The sequence below is a fragment of the Clinocottus analis genome, unplaced genomic scaffold (assembly GCF_023055335.1).
Source record: "Clinocottus analis isolate CAN_PGR_092001 unplaced genomic scaffold, fCliAna1.0.p SCAF_13, whole genome shotgun sequence".
NCBI lineage: Eukaryota > Metazoa > Chordata > Actinopteri > Perciformes > Cottidae > Clinocottus > Clinocottus analis.
The window spans coordinates 4,282,597-4,300,567 of record NW_027175854.1 but is presented as its reverse complement, the minus strand read 5'-3'; the positions used below and the strand labels follow the sequence as shown (position 1 = coordinate 4,300,567).

At 42.8% G+C, this 17,971-nt stretch overlaps 1 protein-coding gene across 1 annotated transcript; it reads right to left on the bottom strand.

Annotated features, from left to right (window-relative positions):
• Window positions 1-2,022: 2,022 nt before the first annotated feature.
• Window positions 2,023-17,316, bottom strand: fgf10a (fibroblast growth factor 10a). Its single transcript, XM_068574554.1, has 3 exons — window positions 16,881-17,316; window positions 4,547-4,650; window positions 2,023-2,474 (listed from the first exon to the last, which is right to left on the bottom strand). Exons 1-3 carry the CDS (start codon window positions 17,314-17,316, stop codon window positions 2,274-2,276), a joined length of 741 nt encoding a protein of 246 aa, XP_068430655.1. The 3' UTR covers window positions 2,023-2,273.
• Window positions 17,317-17,971: the final 655 nt, after the last annotated feature.

Genomic DNA, 17,971 nt, shown 5'->3' with positions numbered 1-17,971 from the left:
TTGAATCTCCCTCTGATGCATCATACTTACTCACGTTTTGACATAGTGTTCGGCACTGAGGAGTCCCGAGCACAAAAAGAGCATCTAGGACCTTTTTGTCATAAACACAGCGGGCTTGACCGGCACTGGTGGACTCCATCATACTCAGAGATGACCTTACACACAGACACACACACACACACACACACACACACACACACAGAGAGAGAGAGAGAAACAGATGGCAGGGAATTAAAGGTGATGGATGCAATGAACACATTATAGTTGCTGCAGCCCTAGGCAGATGAAGTATTTGTGTGTGTGTGTGTGTGTGTGTGTGTGTGTGTGTGTGTGTGTGCGTGCGTGTGTGTGCATGTGTGTGCTTGTGTGTGCTTGTGTGTGCGAGTGTCAGACCTCGCTCTTGGTCTGATCTCGCTAAATGCTGGAATCTGAACTTTACCAAACACAAAAGTTCGAAAAACACGGGAGAAAAAACTTTGAACGCAGCGCTGGGAGAAACGACAGGACCCAGACAGCAACAACACCAGAGAGGGAGTTAAAGAAAAGACGAGGGAAAGCGAGAGAGGAATAAAGAAAACATGACATCATAGATAATTAGAATCAGGTGATAAACAAGGGAGTGATATTTACGTTATACCATATGCCCTGTTCCATGTGTCCTTTTGTCTCTGGGGGGCACAGCAACAGGTTTCAGACAAGTGAGGTCAAGGAGGAGGCTTTTCCCAGCTGCTGGACCACACTGATGCACACACTGCTTCACCCAGCCAACCTCAGTCTGTCGGTCTGTCTGTCTTCAGTGTGTGTGTGTGTGTGTTTGTGAGAGGGAGGGAGCCTGCGTGCGTGTCGACCATTTCTAAAGCCTGTTTTGTCTTTGTTGTTATCACACAAAAGACAGTGTTTATCCTGCAGGAAGCCGTGTTCGCCATGTGTACTTGTAAGAGGAGAGGCTTTCGCAGCGAGAAAATGAAAACCCCTGATTTCATCATCCAGGTTGTCTGCTGGCGTCCTTTCAAGGAAATCTAATGTTTTACAGATTCCTGATTCACGGCTTGGTTTTAAGAGGCTCCACCGACTTAATTGCTGTAAACTGTGATTACTTAGATAAAGATGATTGTTGTTAGGATATTTGACTTAAAAGATTATTCCTGAAATGGAAATAAATGATCTACTTAGTAGCTCTGAAGCTTTTAACCATCAAGTCAAACTGAGTAAAAGCTCCATCTGCCAATGAAGAGCATGAAATGCGGTTGAAAGATTTAGAAAAAGCTCTTAAGTGGACCAAAAAGTATGATTTTTTTCATCAACCCTGTTATTTGAAAGTTATTTTTTAACTTAAATAAAATAGTATACCATTGTCACCTTGTCTTTTGGCTTCTATCTTTTAGTTCCCAGCACTTTTCATGGTACTATAAAACAAATACAGTAGATCAGTTTCTGGGTTCAACTGATGGAGGCATATTATTTCATTTATTTATGTATTTATTTCTATCTCTTTACTGTGTATGTACAATATGAACAACCAATAATTGAAACGTGAAAATATCAACAACCAAAAAAGATTCAACGTCAGTCAAACAACTTAAAGACAAATATATTTTTTATATTTATTCAGGTTTAAATGATAAGTATTCAATAACAGAAGCATAAATGGTAAAAAGAAAGAAGATTTTTCCTTTTTGTGTTTTTGTTCTTTTTCGTTAAATATTACATAAAATAAATAAATTTAAAGAAAACATATGATAGTGTCAGACTTGCTGTTGTGATGATGCTTCTTGACTCTTCACTCTTTCTCATCCTTTTCTTTTCCTGCTTCTCTTGTCTTTTCTCCTCCATTTCTACCAGATTTCTGTCAACTTTCGATCCATACTTCCTCTTCTTGCCTTTTTCTTTTCCTCTCTTACATATTCTGTCGTTATATTTCTTCCCTGTCAAGCGCTTTACATATACACAAATCTAGAAATGTGAGTTACTAATCACATTTTGGCACAGAAGTCATTTCTTTTCATATTTTCTACTGTGCCAATGTACTTGATAACTTAAAACAGAAAATAATATATACATTGTAAGGCAATATATCTTGTTTCTTTCTTTAAAAATAGAAATGTCTTTATCCAACAGAGATAACAATGTCCATAGGTTTCCATCCCGTCCCTCCTCAGTGCATCATTCAGATCTGATTCAGATCTGTCCAATGTAGCCGACGCTGTAACTCCCAAAAAAAAGTCCGATACCCTGCGTTGTGCAGAGCTCTCTCGCATGGCTGATATGTCCGATCACCGTGGTTGTACCACAATGGGCAGGAAGTGAGTGGCAGTGTTTTTCCTCCGTGTCTTCTTCCCCCTCATTGGCTTTCCGTTGGCGTTCAGTCCCACAAACATGTGCTTTTTCTTGTTGCGCCACTCTGCGGAAGCGTAGGTGTTGTATTTGTTCTCCTCGATGCGTTCAATCAGACGACAGTCCGGACCAAAGTCCCTCTGAAGAGAAAAGACAAGGAGTGTAAATGTCAGATTGTAACACATGAAAGCATTAGACTCATGAATGCCAGTTTCGAGTCTGCTTTTTTTTTTATTTTGTATGACGGAAGAATTCTTCTACCTTTGGGTTTTGGACTGTCGATTGAACGAAACCAAAAAGTCTCACTGTTTCATAGAAGTCAGAGTAATCAGTTATTCTAATTAAGCGTTTGTTGCAGATGCTTTTGAGAGCAGATTCATGTTGTGAAAATGGGTATAAATCAGAACTCGCTGCGTGAGATGAGCGAATTTTACATGATCATATTGAATTCATCCCAAATCAGATGGCTCTGGTAATGTACATCTGGTTGCTCGGGCTACTTGCTGTGTCATGTATTCACCCCACAATTTAATGGAGCCCAGTCATGATCCTCGTCCCATCCAATTTGTATTCTCCTTATTCATCAACCTGATATCTTCCTTCTTATTACAGCATGGACCAACACATGTCAGTCATTGCTGCAAAATCCCCAGTGTAATCAAGCTGATTGTAAAAAATTGGACATGTAACTCAAATTGTTGGAGATGATGTTTGAGTGTCAGTGCAGGGAGTGCTGTGGGTGAAGGGTGTGTTAGAGAGGATGGGGGGAGAGAGAGGTTAGCATGAGATGTGAGGTCTCAAAGGTTCGGGCTCCGTGCCAGCCGTGCTTGTGGCCTACGTCGCCGTAGTGGACACACACCGGTAAATCAAGAGAACAATGATCTGAGAGAGAGAGAGTTGCATTTGTCAGTTTACTGGAAGCTGCACTTGCGCTTAAGGCTAATGTTGCTTAAACAGAAAGTTTACTGGATGCGGTTGTTCACGAGCAAAAATGTACTCGCTCTACACACACAGACACACACACATACACACACATATACACACGCAAAATATAACTCAGTCCCTCTCTGTATCTGCCCACAGCTGTTTAAATTGGTTCCAGAAGTAAAGTTGAATGTTCACAAAGCAAAATGAGGTTAATGTACATACGATGTGCAGCTTTTAAATGTATGTGTGTGTGTGTGTGTGTGTGTGTGTGTGTGTGTGTGTGTGTGTGTGTGTGTGTGTGTGTGTGTGTGTGTGCGCGCGCTGGCTGCCTTTGAATTAAAAGGATCGTAAATGTGTATAAAAAATGAAACTCATCATAAGTGATATCAAATGATGGTAATAAATTGTGAAAAATAAGAACGTCTGCACCGTTTTATTCACCGGCCAGATCATAAAAAGTCAATCTCTGCATTTAATAGAGAAATAACTGCCGAACATGATTCCTTTTGCAAAGACCACACAGTGAATTTATGGGACGAAATTGAAGAACGGTGAAACTTGAAGGCCATCATAATCCTCCGTGCCCCTTGCGTGTATTGATCTGCCGACGTAATGAAACAATGATTTCATTTGATTACCACCGGATAAAGAAGTCACTGTGTAAACCCATCAAGTGTAATCGAGCGCCAGCCCTTCACCGCCGCGCTACTATGGCTTGTGTTGCACCGAGCAGAAGACGTCATGGGAATTCAGTTTCAGGCCATGCAACAGAATGCCTCTCTGTCTCTTTCTCCCGTGTGTCATTTCATCTGTGGTGTGACTCCCAGAGAGACACGCTGAAAGTTGGGCCTTTTCAAAGCAAGCGACAGAGAAAAAAAAAACCAGGGAGAGAATGAGATAAAGAAAAAGGAGGGAGAGGGAGAAAACAGATGAAACAAGGGCTGCTCTCCCCACAGGGACCGAAGCAGAATTGAGAAACTGAAGGATTGTGTTTCCTGTTTCTGAATGGAGTGGAGTGGAGAAGAGAGGTAGGTAGCAGGGATCAGAGCTCATTGACGAACTGTGGTTCCTATTTCGAGAATAGAGAGTCTTGTCCATTGTTTTAAAAGGCTTTCAAGAAAAGTCAAAGCTGCAGGGTCACCAGTTTAAGGAGGAAAGTATCTTTGCGGGGCATTGTTTCAATAAAAATCTCATTGACATTCATGACACTAAACATCATAAGTAATGGATATCCTACATTAAAATGAGCAGATCGCAGTAAAACGGTACTGAAACAGCTACTCACCGCTCCGTACAGCTCTCCCTTCTTGCTGATGGCAAGGTAGTAGTTGCTGCTGAGGCCCCTGATGGCCACGACTCCCACATCCACTGACTTGATCTCCAACATACCTGGTGCAGTGGAGAAAGAGACACGGACGTTTCAACAATTTGTGCGGCTTGGTCCCTCGAATATCTGCTAAATCTAAGTGATATTAACCAGTGGAAGCTTTTGAAAGGTTAAAAGCGTCACATTTAGCTCAATAAATGAGATATCCAAGGAATCCACATTTAAAATTCATGTCAAATGTATTTTTTGTCTGTCAACTATTTGATTAATTGGCTAAACCCCTTGGCACTTGTGCTGCAGTTTTGGGCTTTTTTTCTTCTTTTTTTTTAACCAAGAAAATCTGATTTATTATCGGAGAGATTAAGGGATCTGAAACACCACAAAAAAAAAGATATTTGACTGTATTAGCATCAGTTGGAAACGTCAACAGGGCATTTTGGAACACGAGCATTCAGGCCAGCATGCATCACTCTTAATTATGTTCTATAATTCTGCAAAATAGCTTAAAAATACTGCAGGAGAAACCTGAATCATCTCAGTTTCTTTCGCACAAGTGAACCCCAGTCTGGTCTCCGTCTCTCAGTCAGACCTGAGACCGGCCCTCTTGCCCCCTGTTCCTTTGCTGGCAAGCTCGTGGGCTGCATGCCCTGGGACCGAGGTGTAAGCCAGGAAAAAACATTTCTCCGTCCGATGTTTGTTTTTCTGACCAGGGGAGCTGAGGCAGGCAGGCAGGCACACGGACAGGACGGAGAGAGGCTTCTGGCTGCCAGACTGGCAAGAGGTCAAGGCGGCCATATCGGTTTTCAAGCCTGAAACAATTACTGGTTTAAGCTGTGGTCGCCGGCCCTTTCTTCTCTCATCCTCAAGCCAGTTACACCAAGCCGTAAAACTATCAGGGGTTTGAGAGGATTAGCCAAAGGGGCCAGTAGGAAGTGGAGTCTGGATGCAGGAATAGTTGGATGAAGGGAGAAACGGGGGCAATGTATCTCTTCAGAGGTGTATTGTTGTCATTCTTGAGATTTTAATGTGACAGCATGAGACAGCGCTTTGTTTGAGTTGTGTGATGGAAAAGCTAACACCATGCTGGATTGCCAAAGATGAATTGAATCTGTCTATCACTTCTTTAAAGTGTGAAGTGGCTGGATATACGGTAGTAGGGTATGAAAGACTGCAGAGGGACTCGGTTTCTGGCAAAAGAAGTAAATAACACAAAATATAAGAGATGGTTTAAGATAAAGCTTATGTCTCTCAAATGTCCTAAAACCAGTCTGACCGGGATTTGCAACATCATGCAGCCCTGGTGTGAATGTATGATGGGCAGAGAGATGAAGGGATGAAGGTTGAGGAGAAGTTGTAGCTTAAAAATGGAGAAAACTGCCCTAAAACTGCTGCGTCCAAATTCTGAACCTCTCTATATTAAGATGTCTTTTTATCTTTCTCTAACGGCATTAATCTATACCTAACTGTGCCACTGTTGTCTCCTATTGTATTCATATTGCTTTGCAAGAGCAACGAGAGACCATTAGGAGATCGCTTTGCACTTAATGAACTTGATGTTTTGCAGTTTTCAGCAATTTTCTCTTGTTTGTGTGTTGCTGTTTTTTGCAAATTGTTCTCGGCCTTGTTTCTTTTTGTTAACTGTAATCCTTGGCATTAATCTATACAGTTCCTTTTATTTGGTCAATGAAGGCTTGTTAAACCTCTAAACTTCAGGAGGATTTTAAAGCTCACAGGCTCGTTAAGTTAAGCCAATTACGACACTTATCTATCGGGTTCAAAATGTTCCATCTCGCCACACACACACACACACACACATTTCTCAGCCATGATCTGTCAGAATATGATCTGTCGGTGCTGCGCTAAAGGCAGCTCCACCTGTTCAATCCCTTTTCCCTCCGCCCATTTGATGTGGTTTGTGGAAGGACTAAAGCTCTTTAATGGCCCCTTTACCAGAAGCAGCCGGTCTGCCTGCATGTTAAAAGGCCGGGCTGCAACAAAAGGGTTAGATTGCAACAACAAAGTTTATGGTGAAATACAGGACTGAGCTTGTGTGCACACACGCACACACACACACACACACACACACACACACACACACACACACCGAATTTATCGAGCTCTGTTGCTAGACCTCTCCCTTTCTGTAGCCACGAGAGATCAGACAATCATAATCATGATTTTATGTTTTGAAGTAAAGAGAAAAAAAAGTTGTGTAACCCATCAGTGAGAGCACAAACAACACAGGGTTCAGTTAATACAAAAGGCATGGCCATTTTACGCTATCAACATTTTTGAAAGAAATTGCCAAGGGCGAACACCTGTGTGTGTAACAGGGCAACACAACAACTTTAATAAACACAAGCCAAAGGGTCTTTACCAGCCAAACGCAAACTGTCACACAAACAGAGCTACGAGTACAAATAAACACAACCTGGCCTTCTGACGGTAAGGAGCTGCTCATTAACCGCTTCATGAAGATCCCCATGTTTAATGATGCTTTACTCCAATGGGACCCTGTCAAAATCATTAACATCACATCTTCCTTTTTAATACAACACAGACGCACAAAATATATTGTATTGCTCACAGGAGAGAGTTATGACACCAGCAGATTATGACTGAGATGTTAAATCCACATTGCAGACTTTAACTATCACCTTCTAGTGTTCCATTATTTCGGTCTTCTCGTTCGCGTTCCTTCAGTTCTCATCCCTCTTTCCCACGAAATCTCAAAACGTACGGATGAGTCGACGTAAGGCGCAAGTAGCCTGTTGGAGTAGCCTACAGTTATTAGTTTAATGCCCGACTGAGAGTAATTAACTTTGATTTTACATGACGCAACATTATTTAATAATTTCCCTTTTGGATTATAATATACTTTAGAGTTTAAAGTTCTCTCTGATACATTTAAGAGTAACCTTAACTCCCAAGCTAAGATGCATTGTGACGAATTCCCTGCTCCGAATAGCAACATGGCGCTCTCATACGTAACATGTTCACAGATCCACATACACACAAACAGGAACACACACACACATATAGTGCACAGCTCCTCGCCTCCCCCCCCCCCCCCCTCCCACCTCCCACTGCTGATGAGACTCCTGCTGAACCTAAAGGTTAAGGGAGGTTATGAAAATGTTCCCACTGTTTATCCAGGGACTTTTTTTTTGAAGATTTTACCGTCGTTGTTCACAATATGACCTCGACACGGTGACCAGCTGTGAGTGGTCTCACTCTGCATTGTGAAGAATCTGACTAGTTTCTGTCATGAACTCTCCTCAGAGAGAAGCAGTGGATGGGTTCTTTTATCCTGGGTCCAACATACTATTTGGGATGAACCCCTGACTTTCCTGTGGTTTTCTGCAGCAACTTATTATCTCGATCTTTTTTAGATGTGAAATCCAAAACGCGTCGTCAAAGGAACAACGGAGTGACTAATGATGTCTCACATTCCTCGTGACACAATTGTACATCCATGTGACCGCTGAGGACTAAAAAGGAGAGAAAATCCATAACAATGCCAGTAAAACAAAGATACAATAGAAGAATGAATAAATTACAACAAAAAATGGACGACCAAATACAATATCAGTAAAAACATATTAGCTAGTCTGCTGTATTTGGCTTATAGATACAAAAAAAACAACCAGAAAGAGCCTTCTTGGCCTCTGCTGTGTTTCAGCAAACCCATGTTTTTTACAGGATTCCTTCTTCTTTTTTATTTTGCAGTTTGCTCAGTGAGTGCCGGTGAAGATATCGTGTTGGGAGTAAAACTGCTTCATATTATGTGTTTTGAGGAACGTTGAGGTATTGGTTTAGAACGATGTGGTTGACAACAGTATCATCCTGCGCTAAGTGGCCACATCAAAGCCCGCCTGGCCGACGGTTATGACCGAAGCTTAGAAAACACAGGCCTGTTTCTGATTTTATCAGTGTCAACCCATTTTTTTTTCTTCTCAAACTTGACTCGTTTTCCAAAATTTGTTTTGCTCGTACAAAATTTCCCGGTTATAAATGAGCTTAAACAGATATTGTGCACCCCCTTGGGTTCAAAGTCTTTTTTTCACTGGCAGGATTGTTTGATATGACCTGCACTCACTGTGTTATTTAGCTTATTCTTGCCCCCATAATGGTTTTATTTCCTCTCACGACAGGAACACTCACATCACTGTCTTTCTTGTTGGACAGAAATAGCCTAAACCACACACTGTTCTTCAAGCTGTATGTGATTTCAAAACTGGCCGGGGCACCGAAAGAAAAACAAACCCAGATTATTCAAAAATCAAGAAACCGGGATCACCTGAGCGTTAACCCTCAGTTTAAAATACCAGAGGCCGAGCCAACAGATAGCATTGAGTTTCTCGTCCGCGCTGCTCGTCATTACAGCGGCGCAGAATGTGAGATCACTTTACCCGGCGCAGCACGACCGCGGCGAGCTATGTCACACACGTTCAGGGGCGGCTGGGAGGAAACCAAACGAAATTTGCAGTGAAATTAAAGGTGATTTGATGGAGAGGAGAAAAAAACAGACAAACCGAACCACCCGAGATGTTGTGATTCCTTTCACTCAGTTGACTTTGTAACTTGTGCCAGTTTCTGTCTAAATCCTTCACAGACCTGACACGACGGGAGTTGTGTTTTCAGACAAAGTGCTGTGACGGCCGTCTGCGTTTCACACATTTTACATTCACAGTTCAGCTGCCAGTGAGCTGTTGCCCAACCGTTGTGGTTGGAGTTGATGTCGGTGGACTTTCAGCTGTACAAATCTTGGTATTTTACACCACAAATATAATAAATACATAGAATACTATTTCGTTTGTCACATGTGTCTTTCTGTCTCAGTATTGTTTATACTGTCTTTGTCTCTCGGCTCACGCGCATTTATGTTCACACACACACACACAGACACACACACACACACACACACACACACACACACACACACACACACACACACACACACACACAAATACAGGGTAATTAGCTGACATTCCTGGCTGCTCTGTTCAAATGGCCAGGCTGTCCAGATGCCCCTCTGGACTCAGCTCTACCTTTGATGACTCCATTAAGAGCCTCACTTTCATGCAGTGTGTGTGTGTGTGTGTGTGTGTGTGTGTGTGTGTGTGTGTGTGTGTGTGTGTGTGTAGCAGGGCTCGGGGTGAATGAGAGCGTATAAGGGGCAGTAACATGAGGGGTGTGTGTGTGGGGGTGTGTGTGGGAGTGTGTGTGTGGGGGGGGGGGGCTTTCCTAAAGCATATGGTGTCTATATGGCAGCAGCCCTGGATGTTATCTGTCACAGGTGCTATCCTTCACCTCCCGCTGCTTTACTGGCCATGACTTCTGCCTTCACAGGCAAACACCAAAATGACACTTTCAGTACAGGCTTCCTGTGGATTGGAGAAAGTCTGATGAAAATATATTACAATGCAATTGAGGGTCATTGTTTTGGGGTTTCTAAAAGAAGTTTGTAAAGGACTTCAACTCGCGGTTTAATTTTAATTTTAAATTAAACTAACGATATTTTCTTTGGGAATAATTGCCCGGTGTATAAATTGTCCATCACAATCTCTTAGCGCTCAAGGTGGCGTCTTCAAGGTGGACATTAATACATTCACAAGAGACAGAGAGTTGTTCTCCTTCCCGCTACAAGAGGTCACTGTTCAGCCCAGTTCACAGTATTAAGGGTGAATATCTGATTATGCTAAAGATGAAGTAATTAAACCACACAATGTTTGTTTCTTTTTTTTTACACTGATTTTAGTGTTTTTTTTTTCTTTCTTCCATTTGCTGAAATTAAACATTACAACATTAAGCCAGAGAGAAAAGAAGCGCTCCAGCTGGAAAATACTGCAAATTTAGACTTTTGACTGAAAATAATGATAACAAAGTTCCCATCATTGTTTATTCCAAAGTGAATATTGCTCTGATTCTACTTTGCAGTTTGTTGCCAAATGTCATTTGTACTTTTTGATTTGTTAGGACAGCAGAGAGACGAGCCGGCAGCTGAGCTGAATGGGCAACATGTTTGCGTTCATACAGCAACCGCCTCTCCATATGGACCCAGTGGGCTGCATGTGAAACCTCAAAGATATCACTTTGTACTCCCAGATGCTTCCAACACCTTCACACAACTTCCAAATAAGCGTATGTATACAGTACATGTTTGCTCCTTAAGCACAAACCAGCTACATGGAAGTGATGGTTCACACTCAATCCTGATAGATGTTTAGACGTGTGGTTGGTTCCTGAGAGAACTTTCATAAGTCATAGTATCTCCTCTTTCATTATCTTTCTCTCTGAAATACATTGATGTATTGTGCTCTGCGAGAAGCCTTCACATAACACATAGAGTGAAAAAAGCCATTCATCAAAACAATGATGTCCAACTTAAGATTCTTTGTGGATAGTAATCCACTCGTGATGTTTGCAACTATTTTCTCTCAAGAGAACCAAAGAGCTCCAAAGCGGCAGAAGATCTTACAGAGAGACATGATTTGCAGCTGACTTTTGTTTAAGGTGGTGTCTGACTGGTTTGTGGCAGCGCCGCATTGGTCTGCCATCAGAAATCGGGCTCTTATTTCAGTTGTGTTGGAGCTGGCACATGAACGGACAGGACAGCAAATTGATGGGAAAATATCAAGCAGCGATGATATCAAATATGTAAACAGTGATGGAAAAAGGCAACGGGTCCTGTTATTTTTCGCAGCGACTCTGAAAACACACTTGCTCTTAAAAGTAGAACAACTGCACTTTAGCAATGTAGAACTAACTAAACCAACAGAAACAACAACTCGGATCAGAAACTTGGATTTACTGTGAAGAGTTGTTTTGATAATTGTAAGCAGCGCATGTTTCTTTCAAATACATCCGAAGCATGAACACACACATGCTCTGTAAATTACCTTGGTCGGGCGGTTAGGTCACAGGGTCAAAAGGCATCTGGATCTCTGGACCTTCACATTCACCCTCGTGTGGGAGACGGCAAATAGTGCTTTTATAATGGTCATTAATTTTTTCTTATTCCCTCATTCTCTGGCTTTTAAATAATAGTCATTTATTTCAAATTAAAAACAAAAATAAATACTTCTGGATGAAAATATTGCATTTAACTGAAACATGACGTTTTAGTCACTGAAGGCAAAGTCAGGAACGGGCACTGTTTTTACAAATGAATGCGTTGTCTGACAACTCTGTTGTTATTTCTACACAAACAACAATTAGGCCATCACTATATTGTTGCAACGAGGAGAAGAAAATGCCAAACGCTTATGAGTATCTTGCCACAATAGAGGGGAGAATTATTTCCGTAACAACTCATAAAGGAGCCTTTGAAAGTCTCCTAATATGTCTACACATATGGAAGTCTAATATGTATTAAAGTCCCACAAGTGCACACTTTCAAAGCAGGTAAATTCAGCAATGCTTAGTCGCAGCCTGTTCCATAGTGTAATCTGCACATGCAGGTTTTCTCAGTGAAAAGAGTCTCAAATATTAGAGAGTTTAAATATTGACAACCTGATTTCTGAGACTTGACGCAGGAGTCGAAGACTTTGTTATCACTTAAAGGCTACAACAATGTTATTAACGCATTGGCTTGGTTTCATTATGGTAAAACATTGCCATTCTGTAATATTGAATCAGTAGTATGTAATGTTTCTGCAGGACTGACAGCATTTGCTCCCTGTAGTCCAGTAAAAGGAGTCACGACTGATTTGATCCAGACTCCTCCTGCATTCTAGATAATAACAAAACCTCATCATGCAGAGTGCCATATGAAAATGAATTGATGATTTGTTTGCCCATACGAGCAGATTGCTGCTCATAACATGTTATGAGGTTCTCATAGCTGAGCTTAATTTCACTCGTTACCTTGAATGGTTTTCTATGATTTTTGTTTGCAGCCCATCGGGATCGCTTCCTATTTGTTTCAGACATAAGCACAATGTAGGGGAGGATCAGGGGGGAGTCTGCATGCAGTTTATGTTTATTGTAAGTTTTCCGAGCACAGCTGAAGTGAATGCTTGATGTTAAACATGGAGCACTCGATGATAGGTTCAGTGTTTCCTGAACAAGCTTGTGCGGCGACGTTTGGCACCGATTTTATTTACGACTGTTGCAAAGAAGAGTCCATGAAGATGTCAAAGGTACTTTGAATGAAAAGCAATGCTGACACTAAACTCTGGTGCATCCAGGACCTCCTCATAACTCTCTTTTATGGGCCACACGGTTACCTTTTCCCATGAGAACCCTAAACACGCTCATCAAGCAGAGAGCCGGGAGAGCCGGCAGCCAAATGAAGACGCACAGAAACTGAAAAGAGGGAAAAGGCTGAGACTCATTTTGAGACGGTCAGAAGGGCAAGCGTTTGATACATTTCTTGGTTTCGCATTCATCATTCTGAGTCATTGGAGGTTTATGACTGCGGAGGAGGAATATTAAGACGCGCTTGTGGTGTATCAGATCAGAGGACACACATTTGCATTCTTCATGTATTAAAGAGAAAGATAGACACCAATAAAAGAAATCTCTATTGTACAAAGGGATTTTTATTGAGTCCCTAATAATAACATTTCATCAAAGCAGTAGAACAATCTGCCAGTGGAGTGACATCATTTACAAATAAAAATGTACTTTTTCCATGAAGTTTTCAGAATAAAGTAGTTTTCCTTCGTTCTAGTGCAGTGATCTGACTTATTTTGTCTTCTCACTGACAGTTACAAGCGCTTCCTACAATGTATTACATGAAGGAGACAAAAACCTTTTCGACTCAATTACAGACAAAATGTATTTGTATGGAATTTGTTGGAATTTGCATCCCTCACCCACACACATAACTAACAGTGTCAGAGTAACAGGCCAGCCAGAAGGGAGCACTATGTGTAGCGTTGACCTTAGCATTAACAAAGCTTCCTGACTTGGGTCAATGGCTGGAGGTCAAACTCGAGGCGGCAGACCTGTGTAATTAGCCTGGACACGGCGAAGCGGCACTAAATCAGAATAATGTTAAGTGTATTAGACGCTCCGTGAATCATGGTGCTTTCGATTCCTTCATGTCAGTGGGTAATGTGTCTTCCGTGTTTAATGTTAACAATAAGTACGGTATGTGTGGCGGCTTTTACAATCGCGCTGGCCGCAGTAAGAATCAAAGCTCCGACTTTAGTCAAGTTGGCACCATCCAGTTCCAATTGAGCTACGCACGACCACAAGTCTGAGGTCCAACTGCAAACACATGTCCATTTGTTTCATTGCTTTATGCGTTTGTTTGTAAACAAGATGTGGACGACATCGAGGGAAGAAAACAAGGACAGTAGTGTTGCGTATGGTCAGCGGCAGAATAAATGCTAATCACTTGAGGCTTGGACGAGATTTCAATATTCGGACGAGGAGTTCTTTATTTTTAAGGCCTTTTGGGGTGAGATGGATTACAGGACATTGATCACATGAGCACAAATAGACAAACTGTGACATGCACCAGTGAGCACACATTCACAATGCAGGCCCTAAACCCTGAATGATGTAGTGCCGTGAGCTTTGACATGATGATTAGAAAGGCTCGGCCGTGGAAGACACCCTCGACCCCGGAGCTGGAGCTAAAACTTCTTCATCACCTCTGACACCATCTAATGACACTCATTTGCAATCTGACCTCTTGAACATTACCAGACTACAAGACTATGACAACAACAATAACAACTGTCCCCTTGCCAATGTTCAATTTGATGCTTGCCTAAGGGTTAATCCCTTTTTGACAAATAAGATATTGGTCCAACTAATGGATGCGAAACCCCTAATTTTGCTATGAAATTGGAGTAAAGTTTTGACACTGTGTCATGGAGGTATGTCATATGATATTGTATGTTGTATGTAGAGGATTATTGCATTATTTCAAAAGAGCCATGTGTGTTTAAGGAGCACATAAAGGTCAGAAAACTGCATCAAAGACTTAATTTGTCCAAAATTCTGTGAGCAGCTTTGAAGCAGTTGTTTTGGTTCTGTCGGCTATAAAACTCATTATAAAGTATAATCTAAACATTGTATAACCTGTAGCATATGCACACAAAGTGCATTGAAACTTCTGAGCAGGAATGATCAGGCAAAAACATAATCATCAATTACCCCATCCATGTTTGCAGTTAGCGGAGGAGAATTTAATTCTTTCTGTTTGGTTCAGTTTGAAGCTAGAATTTCTTCTCTGCGGATTTGAGAGCACATGTAAAGTAACACGAGGTGGCGGATAAGCATACAAACTGCTTTACATCCAAGCTAGTGCACGGATACAATTACTCCTAAAAAATAATATCCAGTAAATGTACTTTGACCTCATATTTAAGATAGCCCGTTTCCTTTAGAAAGTTTTTACCTGCTTCCCACCACAATCAAGTGGCAAGAGCTGTTGAAAGTGATGGATGGTGCTTCTAATGCCATGACCTGATGCCATTATAGTTAGTGACACGTTGCACCCTAATGGTTGAGCTCTTTATGTGCATGTGTGTGCACATGTGCATGTTTGTGCACATGTGCATGCGTGTGTCAGAGAGGACTGCAGGCAAGGGGAGGGAGGAAGAGACGCTAATTGAAATTCCTTCAGCCATGTCTGGCAGAGCCTTGGTGTCTGAGTGGCACACACACACACACACACACACACACACACACACACACATATATTCACACTGGCCCTGGCCCTAATAAATGTGGGCTTTGCCATATGGAGGCCATGTGCAAGACTGGCCTCTCTGTGCTCAAGTGTGTGTGCTCTTAGCAGGAGAGGCTTGTACAGCACCACAGACCCACAGACAGATGCATACAAACCTATGACATGTGTATGAAGCTGCGCGAGTGATAAAGATCCTTTTATGCAGATCACGGTCACACACACACACACACACTTCCAGACACACATGCAGTTGACATAATGAAGCGCGAGTTTCAATCTTACAGAAATCGAACTGTGTTTTCGACGTCACACATCTCGAGCTGGCAGGGAAACTCTGGGCAGGTAAATGTGGGAGTAATGTTCTGTTCTCCCTCAACAACTACTGTCAATGTGCCCTGAGGCCGTGCAGCTATTCTGAGCTGCTCAGAGACCAGAAGACTGTGGCAGTGCTGGAGAACTTCCAGATGTGTTTAACTAGAAGATGAAGTTGTGGACTACAGAATGATAACAGCTGATTTTCTGTTCTGGATCAGTCATAAATGAATATGATGGCCCTTACAAGTCGTTAAAAGTATTTATATGTGCTGGTGGGTGCAATGCTCTCTTGCTGCCGTATAGCTGTTATGGTGTTTAAGCTGAACGCAGAGTTGTTTCACCGTCATTGTATGTAGTAATGTGATTCTTAACATTCATCTTCAGTTCTGTTATCTTACAAGCGATTCCACGAAATGTCGCAAACTAAAGTTAAGTTGTCTCAAGGAACACTAAAGCTTCTGGGAGCTGGGAGTCTTCCCAAAGTGAAAGAGAGGAACTGGAACTGTGAATGTGAGACTAAGTGGTGCTGACAAAAGAGCATGTGTGCTCAGCGACCCTTCTCAAGATACATAATGGTTAAAATCATATTTCACAGCCCTCAAAATGTACAACCATAAAAAAAGGAGATATAATCGCATAGTTAATACTTTACATCTGAGTCCATATAACCTCATACTTAGCATATGCCCACCACTATTATAGCCGCAGCACAATGGCAGCGAGGAGTAAGGGTACTTGTCATTCTCCCCACGGGTTTGGTAATAACTGTGTTTTAGATATTTCCTCTAAGAAGAAAAACTTTCTCTGGGCAGTTTGTAATTGGTTCCAGTGGATCACCTCTCTCTCTTTTTTTTTTTATTTTTTTTATCTTCCTTGCTTCCTCATTTAGTTCTTTTTTTCCTTTCCCACTCTCATGCTCCCCCTTCCTTTCTCTCCGGCCTGCCTCTACATGGTGAAAAGGCTGAAAAGCACGCAGCTCTGTTATTTGCTCCTTTTTCCCAGTCACCTGTCTGAATGTACGCGGTTTCCCAGGGCGGATAACCAGAAACATCTCTCTTCCCAGATAAACACACAAGATGCAGGGGATGAAAACCAGTCCATAATTTGACAGATAATTTAAATGTTGAACAGCAAACATCTTAACGTGGACTTCCCTTTGCCCTCTTCTTTGGATTTTTAGTGCAACAAAAAAGTCGAAGAGGAAATTAAATGGCTAACTATCCAGCATCTACATTTGACTTGTTGCTATTGACGTGATTTAATACTGCTTAAAATGCTTAGAAGCACTAAAACACATTCATAAATGTAACAAAGTGGACTTACTGTATGGATCATCCTCACTTTTGGTGCCATTAACTTTTCCCTTCTTGTCAATGCGGAGGAAGAACTTCTGGAAGGAGAACAGTTTCCTCCTGCGCACGTCTCCTTGCAGATGGTTGTAGCTGCTCCGCACGTGGCGCCCGACGACCGTCGCAGAGGACGATGACACGTTGGTCGCCCTTGGCAACCTCGCAGAGGATGCGCGCGGCGGTGCGGCCGAGGAGGACAAGACGTGACGGGGAGCCCCTCGCGGTGCATTGTGGCTCTTCTCAGAGTCCCGCGGCGAAGCGGCGGACAGTGGCGAGGATGAGGAGGGTCCCAGCAGGAGAAGCAGGAGGAGGAAGGCGATGGAGAGGAGGAGTGAAGGAGGTCTGTAGCAGCTGGGGCAGGTGGAGAACCAGGCGACCGGTGCACCTTGTGTCACTGTCCATCTACACATGGTAGTGGAGCTGGGAGAGCTGTGGAGGTGCTCAGGGGCTGGGGCATGCTGAGCTGGGTGCAGGGAGAGGGAGCGAGAGCGGGAGGAACTCCCCCTGCCTGACCGACTACACCTCCTCCGTCTGGGGGCCCGCAACCTCACTGGGACCGGAGGTGTGAGAGCGGCCGACTGCGGTAAACGGGATGTAGCGCTACCAGTAATGCCGATGGTGATGCCGCTGCTCGCGGCCGTGAAGCCTGCCGGGCTGTGTCCGACTCTGCCGGAGTCCGCGGGGCCGCTTGTTCCTCAGCAGTGCCGCAGGAATGTGTCAACATCCATAACTCAGATCACCTCGCAACGGGAACAACTGGGGGTTTGCCCCCAAAGACCTCTCGCCACCTCCTCCCCACGGCTGAGTTTTGCCCCGGGTTGATCTCTCGCACAGACGCGCACACTCAAAAATCCTTCTTTTTTTTTTTTTTTTTTAAAGTTTCAATGTACACCTACACGCCCACATCCAAAGACCAAAAAAGACCCAGTCCATTCATATACTCTGTTCAAATCTACTCCACACGTGTCCCAAACCACTTATCTGCTCCAGTCCAGGGAGGTGGATAACAGGAAGGCGGAGGAGGTCTGGATAAAAGATGCCAAATTGCTCGGTACAAATTTAACA

What these genes read in the sequence shown, in the direction of transcription:
- fgf10a (XM_068574554.1), bottom strand. Translation starts at nt 17,316, where the DNA reads ATGTGTAGATGGACAGTGACACAAGGTGCACCGGTCGCCTGGTTCTCC. An exon ending in AAGTGAGGATGATCCATACA is followed by an intron (nt 4,651 to 16,880) that starts GTAAGTCCACTT and finishes CCACTGCACCAG; the next exon opens with GTATGTTGGAGATCAAGTCA. An exon ending in AGGGAGAGCTGTACGGAGCG is followed by an intron (nt 2,475 to 4,546) that starts GTGAGTAGCTGT and finishes TTTTCTCTTCAG; the next exon opens with AGGGACTTTGGTCCGGACTG.